General features: G+C 39.8%; 1 protein-coding gene across 1 annotated transcript in view; it reads left to right on the forward strand.

Annotated features, from left to right (window-relative positions):
- The window catches only part of whrna (whirlin a), a 241,157-nt gene that overhangs the window by 123,116 nt on the left and 104,650 nt on the right, over nucleotides 1–13,391 (forward strand). Inside the window, exon 3 of the mRNA XM_041811492.1 lies at nucleotides 1,503–1,721. Coding sequence (XP_041667426.1) covers nucleotides 1,503–1,721 — 219 coding nt within the window. The remainder of the gene's footprint in view (nucleotides 1–1,502; nucleotides 1,722–13,391) is intronic.

Consider the following 13,391-nt stretch of genomic DNA (forward strand, 5'->3'; position numbering starts at 1 on the left):
GATCAAGTTTTCTCTTTGAATGAAGGAAACCCTAAGAAAACAGCCACATTCTTGTCATGATTTAAGGTGCAACACATGGATAAAAGAGCTGTAGGTCTCAGACTGATTTAATTCCTAGTTTTGGCTTGGTAATAACATTGTCAAAGTGATGTTTTCTGACCTTACTTACACATCAGTTCAATCAGGAGAGGCACATTGTATAGAAAAAAGAATTGTTTTATAATGAGTGACATGGAAATTAAATTAACTTGACAGAATTTCTTTGGCATATGGACTCTATGGGGAGCTTCTGAGATTGAGGACTGACTGGTCTGAGCAACAGCAGAATAAATCCTTCCTTGATGGCTCATGATTCCACGGACTGGCGGTGACTGAGGTGGTGGAGGGAAACGTCAGCATGAGACGACTAGGGGAGAGAGAGGCATATTTAAAAAGGAGAGCAGAGCGATGATTGGCTAACGATGAGGGAGAGGTTTCATGCAATTGGCTAGATAAGGCCGTATGACAAGACAGCTGATTTCCCATTGACATCCCACAAACAGTTAAGCTCACAGACAATGACGTCCCCTTGCGAGGCTATTTCAGCAACAAGTGGTGGCGTGAGAGTGAAATTATTAGAGAGAACTAAGTATGAAAATGTGAATCCATAGTCTTCCTGACTGAACTTACGCTAGAGCTTCATTTATCATCACTTATTTTTAAGCCATACAAAGATGGAATTGTTTCCGGATCTTTGAAAGGGGGAAATTTGATTGGCCCATTTGACTGCCATTTGAAAATATTCTCCTATTAAATGATATCTTTGTCCTATGAAATTTTGTTGTGGGCACACCAATCACAGAGCAGGAATTACAGCAGTATCCTGCCCAGCAACAGCAGCAACAGAAAATGTTGAGGGATCTATTTTTTCAATTGTTTATGAAATTATAAAATAAAATTTAAACTGTTCCACACTGTTAGGATGTTACCCTTACATTCAAAAATCCTTGTCTGACAAGCTAAGACATTTCATGAAAACAGATCACAGTTCTGGTAATATTCCTTTAAAACCTGCAGTGTTTTGTATCCTTTTTCCTCTGTAATGAAAGAAGAGCTTCTGTTTGTGGTGCTCAAAGATTGTTTGATCATTAAGAGCTTCCACTTCATTCAGTCTGATTTCTGCAGACCACCGCACACATGTGAATACATTGATCTGCAGAAAGACTGCACATACAGCAAGCTATCAAAAGGCAATGAGGCAAAGCAAACAGCAATTTTCACTAGAAATGTCTGAGAAGTGAGAGGGGCAGTTTGGTCATTTGTGTTTTTTTTTCTCCTCGTTGGTGTGAATGTGTTGCAGAAATGTGTTTCTTTTCTGTTATCTTTAATTTTCTCCCATATTTAGTGGATTTATCAGTGCTCTTTGAAATAAGACTCATGTATATCTGTGAAAACACATTCTGACTTGAATTTGAACTTGTTGGTAAATTAGCCTCTTCTCTCCTGTCTCCTCTTGTCTTCAGGTGCTGAAGGGCAGTAAAAAGCTTTGCCTCTCTGTGCGTTCGGTCGGGCGGATTCCAGGCGGCTACGTTACCAACCACGTCTACACCTGGGTCGACCCTCAGGGACGTGGCGTGTCCCCTCCCCCTGACCTGCCTGAGCATCGGAGCGCCACCCTCAGAAGAAGCGACAGCCAGAGACGCAGCAACATGCAGCTTCTGCAGGAGGGAGACGAGAAGAAGGTGAGGAGAAACGTGAAAAACAAAAGACAGCAGTGCTGGATTAACAGAGAAGTGTTTCCATTAATATTAAACCAACAGGAGACATATAAAAATCCTACTTTGAATAACAAATCCTATGAAGAGTGTGCTGATTCTTTTTGTGGGTGGCCTTGACATAAATTTATGCACACTTTTTCATCTCTTACTTTCATTAGGGTGTTAAATACTTGTTTTTGGAGAATTTTTAAAAAGCTCAGTTTGTAGAGAATTGGAAGGGCTCTGGCTGTGTTGGTTAATGTTACATTTACTGTGAATCATTACTTTACAGGGTTTCTTCCATGTTATGTTACTGAGATTTTATCTTCCTGCAAACACCTGCCAATTCTTTCATTTTCTGTCTCTGTGGTAGTCTTAATGTGAGTGCTGGTCAGATCAACATCTGATTTGTTTCTGTTTGTTTTGTTTTTTTCTCCTCTCAATGCCTTGAGTAAAGTACAAAGAGTTGGCTGAATGATGTTTTTCTCTAATTCCTGGTCAGGAATGTCATTTTATGTTAATTTTGGGCCTCACTATTACATAACATCTATATTACGAAAAACAAAAACCCTTTTGAAACTCATTACATGTTGGTGCTATTGACCAGATGACACATATTGTCTGTGTTTGAATATATCGACTTTTGTCATTGCCCTAGTTTAAGGCCCTGAATCTGTAACTCTGCAGTCTAATAGGCATCAAAACACTTGTTGTTGATGATGGTAGAAGAGTTTAGAGGCAGACAGAGGAGCAAAACTATCTCCTCTTTTCTCCTTTTCATATTATTTTTGTCTCTAGTGAGTGACAATTTATTTTAGTCTTTAATCTGATATTATGTAGCCTGGTAAAAGAGGGAGACAGGTAGCAGACAGCCCAGAATGGCCAGTGTAAGGGGAACAACTGGCTTAAACACCTCAAGGCTGGTGGTCAACACAAGCCCTACCACAGAAAAGGAAGTAATGAGCTCAGACGTCCTGCAAACACAAAGATTGGACCTCACAGCATCCACACAGTTAGGGTCCATGGTGGGAACATAAATACCTCACTCTGAGGCGGGATGTTGGTAACTTCCTATGGGGCTCTGAGTGCTGCACGTGCAAGACCAGGATCATCGATGTGACCTCGATGAGGAACTGCATCACCCTCGTGGACGCAAGAAGGAAGCCAAGTTGACTTCTGACGAAAAAGCTGCTCGCTTGGATCACCTCCAGACCCAGCCAGAGCAGCAGGGTGGATGGATAAAAAGGAGCCTCAGCCAAGAAAGACAAATAGATGAACAAGTATTTGATGTGACAATAAATCCAGAACAACTAAAAATAGACCAAAAAAAAACCCAAAACAGTCCAGCTAATTTACCATGCACTGCCCGGGTACCCTTAAGCAACCACAAACTTCTCAGGCTCTCCTTCACATGCAGCTCACCTCACTCTGACATCTCTCCACTAGTGTGGGATCCTGCTGTGCTTCCCTCTGTGTTTATTCCTGACCCATGTATATGTAGCATGATCATAAAAACAGAGTATAAACATTGGATTTTCCCTGAGGAATAAATAAAGTAGATCTTCTTCTTCTTAAAATGTGCTTTGATTAAAGCAGGGCTAAAATAAGCAACAAAATCTAAAAGTGTTTGATCCATAAGTCATAAATGCCAAAACAAAGATCCCCAGAAAAATGTCCAAGCTTCCCTTAAGGCAATAAAAACATTGCTTCTGCACTGGGTGCCATGCTGTGTGACTGAGGCAACAACTCTGCTGTTAACAGCAGCCTGGTTAAGAAGTGTTTTTCTTCCTCTGCTAATGAAGATCAGGAGGTCTTTTATGTGCCGTGTCTTCAGCATCCACACTCCGCAGTGCTTCACTGAAATATTATGTCCTAATCTTCACACTAACTCTCACACTGCAGGGGGATTTTGTCTTGTTTGTTGTTATAATAAAACTTAATACAGATATAAACAGAAAACATCCCAAAGCTTTTGTTGTAGCTGTTGGAGTTTATCAAGCCAAAGGATGTGTACTGAAAATCAAAGTTGGGCTGACACTTGAAAAACATAGCGAGCAGAGGAACCAGTTACACGACAAAAAAATTATGTTTCATGAAATCAGAGAAAACCAATTTGTGTTTGTTTTATGTTTACCTGCACTATTTTGTGTTCAAATAAGGAGATTTGATTGTTAATTATGAGGTAAATTCGATTCCCCATAGCTAGCCAAAATAATGTTTTGAATGTAAATAATACTGAGAACTTTTTTGATTTATCTCTCCATAATAGCCGATAGAAGTGATACGTAAGTTTGGTCAATGAACAAAAAGTGCTGACTGAACTTAGCCTTTCAGAGCAGATATGTTTGCAGAATTCCATTTCTGTCGTCAGGCAGATCTGTCTTTAAGCCTCAAACTGATACGCTTGTCCCCAGCCAGAGAATGACCACACCAGATTAATTGTGCGGCACTAATACCTACAGGCATCATTTTAGCTCAGAGTACATTGTGGAAATTTTATCCGATTGAGCCACTAGCTTTGAGTCTCACGACTCACTTGGAAGTCGCACCAACTTACAGTCAGATCGCCTGTCATTTGTTGTGCTGTGTACAGGGAAATATGACGGCTGACCATGACCCGACTACAGCCCAACCAGCTGATCCCAACTGGTGGTACAGAATTGACCATTTTGATATTTTGGACTCCACACACTCCCACAGTGAAAGCAGAATCATGAGCAGAATCTTCAACTTTGGGGTATATTTTTCTTTGTAAACTGTCAGACAGTATCTTTAAGCATCATGACAACAGCAGGAATGACTTTCTAATGCCCCTCCAGCCCTGCTATGATCAAGGGGAAAAATAGAGCAGGAAATATTCCTTCCCACTGACCTCTGGCTGACACAGATGGCGATGCTGTTTGTGTGTGGGAGACAGAGAGCTTTTCAAAGGAAACTCCACAGATTGTTGTCACAGCCCATCCCGAATTCCCTCCTACTGAGCACTCAGATTATGCACAACCATCGGACCGTATAGCGTGAGCACATAAATCATGCATGCTTTAGGTGAAGCAACTGCAGGCCTTTAAACAGCAGTGACCAGTGAATAGATTCACTTGGATGTAGCTATAGCGGCAGTTTTAGCAGAGCTAGACAGCATTTCTTTATCAAAAGAACCACGCTGAAAGCTCTCTTGGCGGAATCTTTCTTTTCCTATCCCACCCTGCTTTGGCATGAGTTTCATTTACCAGCTGGTTCCAGTGATAGAGAGGAATTGTATGTTGGCATCACAACAACTGCTAAATGCATACTATGTATTTCACTCCTCGGCAGCCATACATGCCCACAGTTTTATATATTTTGTATCTCAAATTGACCTGTATGTAACAGACAGTATGTCCTTCCAATGACCCTCAGAGTTGTTTTTAATTTTCTACCACTCCCAAGTGTTTTTTGATAGGGGGGCTACCAAGCTGCATATATATGCCATATATGCCATAGATATGTGAATACAGCCAACCTGGCACATGAAGTTAGACTGCATTTGCAAATTTGCATTTATTAGTCTTCAGTTCTGAGATGACCAACTCTATAGTCACCTCAGACAAAGGGCATGACTGGGCTTTGCTGGGCTCTGCTGCTGTACAAGAAAATGTACCAGACTACTCAATCAATAAAACAGCAAAGCTGAGAAGCTGTTTGATGACCCTACTGCACAGCTACTGACACATGTTGCTCAACTACTAGCACCCCTATCTGTTGTGGTGTTACTGCCCAAAACTGGTAAAATATATGACATTGAGCTGACATCTTAGAACTAAGACATCTTTTCATCCAAAACCCTCCTCCAAATGTAGAGACTAAAAATGTTTAAGATGGTCCATGCAGAACTGTGCCTTTGACAGCAGAGCTAAGCCTTTTAGAGAGTAAAGTTTGCATGTTCAGTAAGTTATGTTTGTGACTTTAATAGCAGTCTGGAAGGCTAGGTATGCTCCATTTACAGACCAAAGATGATTTATATAGTTATATAATTTGAAGCGGCAAGGACACTGGACTTCAATTAGCTTTAATTAAATTAAAAACTATTTTTCCCTTGCTGTCTCTGCATGGATGATGGACACTGTATAAGTCCAAAAAAACTTAAACAGTTCCAGTAATTAGACCCTCTGTCCCACAAAACTCCATCCTGTCGTCACATCATGACCTGCAGGGAAGAGCTGTCACAGCCATTTAAAAGATTCATTACGGAAGAACTTTCAATTTAAAGCAACTGAGCGCTGCACATTAATCTTAAGCCATTCAGCTCCATTAGTACAGGCTGTATAAGTGTCAGGCAACAACTAGAAATATGAATCCACTGCGGTGTCTGATGAATGTCGGGCAATTTTAGCTTTTTGTTCTTTAGAAAAGCAATTAAAATCCATTACTGGTAATCAGATTTATTCATTTTTAAAGTTTTTTTTTCTGCAGGAAGAGAAACTTGTGTCTGCTATGTCGTCGTTGTTGTAAGAGCTGCAGGTATGATTGAGGGCTCACGCAGCGGACAGAACAAAGTGGCTCTGGTTGCATTCACACAAAAAATGAAACTTTTCTGCAGGCTGCGAGTTCTTTTTGTGTCTCAGAATCTGTCTGTCAGATAAAGGGAAAACATTTGATGTGCAATTACACAGTTCATAAAAGTGTGAGTACATCAAAGCTCTATCTCACTGTTTGTCTTCCCGCTTCTCTTTGTGTTTCAAACAATAACTGCATTTGAAACATGTCCCTCAGAAAACCAAAATATATTCAACAAGTGTTTTTCATCCCTTTATTGGCCACAATGAGTATAAGAGTAACTTACTGGTGTTTTAAGCTTTATTTGAATGAATCATAATGATATGAGCACATCTATGATACAAAAGCCTCCTACCGTTAGGTAAAGTGTCTGCTTATTTAGTAAGAGAGCTACGATTGTGTATGTGAAAAAGTCTCTCTTCATTGCAGTAAATTCAAACTGCTGCACTATTTTTAAACAAATGCCCTGACTTTACACTGTTACCACCATGAGAAAGGGACAGGTTTTATTTCTAGGATCACCACTTAAGAGTCTAAATAAGTGGTTTTCAACTGGAGGGCCGGGACCTGAAAATGGGTCAAGGAACTGTTTTTAGCGGGTTTCTAAACGTATTCCTGCAAAAACCTTGGCACAAAGTTAATGGCCAGAGATATACTTGCAGTTTCACTTTGCATTTGCTTATGTGTCCAGCTGCCTCATTAGTGCTATTTTAAATATACTTGTTGATAGGGAAACACCAATCTACTTTTTTTCAGTTCCGATAAATATGTGCCGATACTGATACTGATTAAATATATATATATATATATATATATATATATATATATATATACATATATATATATTTAACAGTTATCATGTTGTTGGTGTGATGTGTGAGGTTACATGAGGCTGTAGTAAACCACCCAGCTCCTCTTATTAAAATGCAAAACAAATACAAAAATTGAATTGAATTGAATTTAAATATATTCCAAACTAATTTATTTGAACTACTAAAAAATAAATATCAACATTATCCAAAAATGGGCTTGAAATCCCTGTCTATAATGCACTTTAATGAACCTCCTGCCGCTAGAGACCGCTGTAGCTTCAGTTAATGGCAGCAGCCTTCCTCTCTGACCCTTTCCCTGGATGTAAACAACATCCAGGCGGTGGCCGCTAGGCTGTTAGCGTGTAGTAGGAAGCCCGCGGTATGACAGTTTTCCAGGGTAGTAAATGGAAATAAAGTGGTGTGTGGGGCTGTTGAGGGTTAAGCTCACGTATGACTACTCAAAAAGAAAAGAGGCCAAATATTTAAGCACGATATTAATCTGCAAAGACGAACAGAGGTGGGTGGTGCTAGCTTTCAATGCTAGCCACGCTGTAGAGAGTATTATCATGCTAACATCACACCCACTCTTCTTTGTGTTCTCTCATCTTTAGACTAGTTTTGACTATTCTAAATATAGATTTACGTTTAATCGACTGGGTAATTATACCGCTAAGAACATCCCCAACTAATACCAGCTCAGTTACACACAGACTGTCTCATGTTAGCCTGCGGTGCGTTAATGGTCTACCGCAAACTGTAGGATTGTTTTGGATCGGTCACTTGGATCGGCGCTGTCAGTCAGATATCCGTTCTATTAATTACGTCCATATTGGACCCGATACTGATACTGGATCGGATTGGTCCCATCCCTACTTGTCGATATGGGACAGGTGTTACTTAAGGACACTACACGACATGACATGATAGAGCCCAAACTGCCTGATGTGTGAGATGTAAACTATAAAGATGGACATTCAATATGGTGATAATTCTGGGTTCTAAACTAAAATAATAAATATCATTAATCTCTTAGGTGAGTTTTTTTATGCCACAGTGTCCTTATCAGATATGACTTTTAGCAAACTATAGCCACGGATGCACTTGGCTGGAAGTCACCAGTTTACATGGTCACTTTTTGATCCGTAACATCTTATTTTCATGATTTTCACAGGTTTGAACCTCAGCTTCTTAAACAGACTTTATCTGTTCCAGTTGGTTTAACCGACATACACTATATAAACGAAAGTATTCAGCCGCCTGGCCGTTACACCAACAGGGACTTTAATGTCAAATACATGTACTTTAATACTGAGTTGGCTCCCATTTTGCAGCTGTAACAGCCTCCACTCTTCTTGGAAGGCTTTCCAAAAGATTCTGGTGTGTTTGTGGGAATTTGTGCCCATTCATTCTGTAGAGCATTTATGAGGATGGGCACTGATGTTAAAGGAAAATACCTGGCTTGCAGTTCATCTTAAAGGTGCTCTATAGGGTTGAGGTCAGGGCCAGTCAAGTTCTTCCCCGCCAATCTCATCAGACCATGTTTCTATAGGGGCGCAGTCATGTTGGAAGAGAAAAAGGCCTTCCCAAAACTGATCCACAAAGTTGGAAGCATAGCATTTTCCAAAATGTCTTGGCATGCTGAGGCATTAAGATTGCCCTTCTGTAGAGTTAAGAGGCCTTGCCCAAACCCTGAAAAACAGCCCCAAACTATTATCCCTCCTGCACAATTGTACTGTTAACTTGATTTGAAATGTACAAGAAAATTTGGTTGCAACTTGTTAATAAAACTTTTTTATTAGGTCACCATAAGAAATAAGGATCCAGCTGTTATTAAGTGACTAGTCTGCTGTTTGGCTGACAGCTGGTGCTCATTGGAAGCCCTGCAACTGTAAGCTGGATCTAAGTAAGAATCTAACAGCTCTCTCTAAGAAACCCTAAAGTGACTCTGAATTTATGTGCCATGTTCAAGGTCATACCTAATATCATGAGATGTTTTAGTCATACATATCAGTCAGTGTCAAAACTTTTTAAAGCCCCAGTCATGTCAATTCATAACACTCTGGAGTGAAATGTGTCTTTGGTGTTAAGATTAAGAGAAACCCCATCCAAAACCGCCATCGTTTTCCCTTGTTGCCATGGTAACAGTAATTCAAGTGACTCAATTCACTCATTGTAATGACTGCAGTTCAACTCATGATTCATCCCTGCTGTGATTAATTACCCTTGTCTTTCCAAAACAATGGCTCTATGAATGCCATCTCAGATTTCACTGCTTACAAAATCAGAGACCACTGGGACTCATTCTGGAGCTAAAGAGCTTATTGAAATGTTCCATGATAGCCGGAGATGGCCAAAATAACACTTTGAGCTTCTTTGTGATGCAAATACGATAAGAATGAGTCTGGTGATTAGAACTGTTCTCTGTGTCCTGCAGAAATGTCAGCAGGAACATGATGCCTCTGTATTCCCATGGAGGGCGAAGGTTTACCTCCAATAGGCAGGCAGACAGTTGTTATTAAAACAGACGAGCTGCAGCAGCATTTGCATCGGCTCAGAGTACGAGCTGTGTGCCAGGAACTATAAGCTTCTCCTGCAGGGAAATAAGAGGGACGAAGCTGACATTGTTTAAAAGCGACATTTGCATATATGTCATTTTTTTAGTCGCCAGGGTATGGTTGAATCCCCTTTTAAATCTTGGAAAGAGACAGCTCCATTAGGACCATGGCAACTAATCAAGCCTTCATTGTGTAGGAGGAGAATATACAATTTAAAGTTTGGCTCGCTGCTCAAGCTCTCGCCTTAAACTTTAATGTGACGGCTTGGCTCTCCAAATGTATATATTTGGAAAATAGAGTTGAGTTCAGGCAGAGAATCATAAGTTAGTTTTAGAGGAAGATGAGTGTTTCAAAATCAGGCTAGAGTTATATGTTTCATTGTGATGTTAAAGTTTTGTCCACGTAATATGGTAATTTTTACATGTGCATCTTTACAGTTGGTATAAGATAATGTAGTTTTAAATTCAATTAATTTGGTCAAGAATTATAAGTAAACATTCAAAAGTTGGAGGTAGGGATTTTCAGTAAACTCAGTATTTGAGATCTCTTATGAATGAGAAATAAATTTCTTACAAATGCTTGACCAGTACCCTAACCCTAACCCCAGGGGTTAGAGTGGGGGTACGGTTTCCATGTTACAGGGTGAGTTTAGGTGATTGAAATGGAGGTTGCCACCCTGGCAGGAGATACTGTAAGACCTTAGCAAAAATAATAACATAGGACAACCTTGTTGTTTTTGGAGATATATACACCTCCTAAATTAGATGACCACAGCATGTTCCTAAAAAGTTGGGACGTGGGAATGTTTTCCTTTAAAAAAAAACCCTAGTATCTGGGGACTGAGGACACTCTTTCCTATTTATGCTTGATTTATATCTGAAGTTACTCAAGTGTGCCTTTCATTTTTAATGGTAGACAGGTCTGGACTGCATGCAGGCCATTGTGGTACACGCACTCTTTTACTTTGAAGCCATGCTGTTGTTATTCATGCAGTATGGATGGAACCATATGTTACCCCAAAACCTGTATACCTCTCAGTTTTAATGGTTCCTTCACAGATGTGCAAGTAACCAGTGCTATGGGTACTAATACACCCTTACACCATCACAGATGTTGGCTTTTGAACTTGGGAGAATTTGATGGCCATTATTTTCATAAATAATTTGGAAAGTGAACTCAACTCTTTTCCACTCTTGGTCAGATCATCTCAGATGAGCTCTGGCTCAGAGAAGTCCTCTGGCTGTTGTTTATATATGATTTTAATTCATTATGTTAGATGTGTAGATGCAGGAATGTGCTGTGTAAGTTGACAGTGTTCCAGAAACCATGTTGTGTTGTTGATCACAGAATTATGCCAGTTTCTAACACAGTGCCTCCTGAAGGATTAAAGGTCACAGGTATTCAGTGTTGGTTTGTGAGTGCTTCTTAAGTAGTCTAAAAGAACATGTAGACTAGTAATAAAATCATACTTAAAAAATGTCAACCATAAGAACTAGAAATCTCACACCAATCCCTTTTACAATCATCCCTTTGTACTGTTGGCTCTGACTTGAGAAGATAATTCAATTAAAGGAGTAAAAGGCGCTAGAGCTATAATAAGTCTTTGTGAAGAAAAGGACGCCCTTGATGACTTAACCCACAAGCACCAAACAGACGTGTAAATTATACCTGCTAGAATTAAATCAGCGCTGTGCAATCAAACAAATAAACCCCTCATCAAATACCGCAGTCTCTATAAGACCGCTGTTTAAGTCCTCTTAAAACTGTCGTGCACCAAGACAGCTGCTGAGAAGTCAATATAAACTCACAGCCTCTTTATTGGGCACATCTGTTCAAGCGCTCATTTATGCAAATATTTAATCAGCCGCTCACATGGCTGCTAGTCTTTTCTCTGTAGGAGTGGAGACTAGTCAAAGTGGACTGCTGAAAATCAAACCGAGCATTAGAATGAGGGAAGTAAGTGTTAATTTATTTGATGTGGGTGTAGCTGCCAGACGGAGTGAGATGATTATGTCGGAAGCTGCTGATTTGCCTGGATATTTCTCACACCTTTGCTCGACTTTATAGAGAAATAAATTAAATGCTTAATGACCAGATCTTACCACATCTGTAACCATCACATCTTAGGAGCTGTGTGATGTTATAATGTCAATACCGGCTAGACTTGGTTGTTTCAAGTGTTTTTTTAAATAGATGCTGCAAAGAATGTAGACACTTCAGAGGACACAAGAGATCCCAGTTGATACTAAAGTTTCAGGGGCTAAAACAAACTAGGTACCAATAAACTATTAACAAGAGCAAGGCAACTGAGGTCGAAAAAGAATGGACAACCACACTGTTAAATTCTCTGTAGAAATGAAAATTTACTCATAAAAATACACAACATTTAATTATTTTCAAAAGTCCTCTGCAGACAAAAAGAGGTGAAACTGATTGATCATTAGAAATAAAGTACCTTTCCTTACAGCTTTCCCCTTTAAAGAGACACACAACAACTAGTTTCCTCATCTCTAACACCTTTCCTACATTGTTACCTGCTCTCTTTGACCAATCAGAGAGAAGCTCTAGGTAACTACTAGGTAACAACTAGTTACAGTTACTATTATAAAAAGGTATTTGAGTAACTGCATTATAAAAGTAACTGGTATCCTGGCAAACGTACGCACTCACAGCAATAACTGGAGTGTTGAATTCTCAGTTCTAAACATTTTAGTGTGTATTTTAACTCCCGAAGTATAATTTTAACTCCATTTTGGGTAAAATGGCCTTAAGTGTTGGAGTTGTTTGGCAGTGTTAAACATCAATGCTCGTCCAACTCTGTGGAGTGTCTTTTGATCTAAACTCTGCCCACTGCCATTTCAGATTTGAGCTTTCCCATCATGCCCTTTGGCAGAATGTTTTAGATGTTTTCTAGATGTATTTAGATGTGTTTAGCTATTGCCTGTTGTACAGTGATCACTGTATTATTGTTGTTTTTGATGTTAGACATGTCTGCACCATGAGTGAGGTTATCCACTGAGTTAGTCACTTCCCACCTGTGGCAGAGGAACTGTACTGATTTTCATACACTTGACTTTGCCATAGGTGTTCAACAAAAGGTGGCAGGTACACTTCAATGTATAAAAAACACTGTGAGTGTTCAAAATTAACACTACAAGATATTAACATTTCAGAAAGTGTATACAGAAATAAGTGCGAGGCCTCGGCTGGTGGTGAAACCCCACCAATTGTATTGTTTCTTTTTTTTACTTACCCAGTGAGATGGGCCATGAGCCCCAAGCAATCTCTCTTAGTATCAAGCACTTGGCTCAGCGGTGGCTTGTAGGGAGTTTAACTGTTGACACACTGCTACTTTGGTGCGCTACAGGCGGCAATCGAGGACACATAATGCACTGCACTCCTGCTGTGCTGGTGTGGTTTGGGCTTAGGTTTTAGTTCATTTTAATGTGCACATTATTAGTGTTGCTGCTTCTTCATACCCCCTATGGACATTGGTCCGTCTTGTGTATTCGGTAAACTGCAAAAATCGAGATTCAGACCATGCATAAAGAGTAAAGAGGCAGCACTGTTTTACTTTAAACATTTATAGCTTGGAGTCTATCCTATCTGCATGAATAAGGCTTCATTTAGCACAATTTGTTTTTGAGCCAGGTTGAATATAAAACAAGCAAACCCAGTTTACTTTGCGAAGAGTTTTCTACAGAAGTTTTGGAGCCTCAAGAGTAAATGTGGTACCACATTAAAATGCATATTAA

This window comes from Cheilinus undulatus, linkage group 17 (genome assembly GCF_018320785.1).
Source record: "Cheilinus undulatus linkage group 17, ASM1832078v1, whole genome shotgun sequence".
NCBI classification, from domain to species: Eukaryota; Metazoa; Chordata; class Actinopteri; order Labriformes; family Labridae; genus Cheilinus; species Cheilinus undulatus.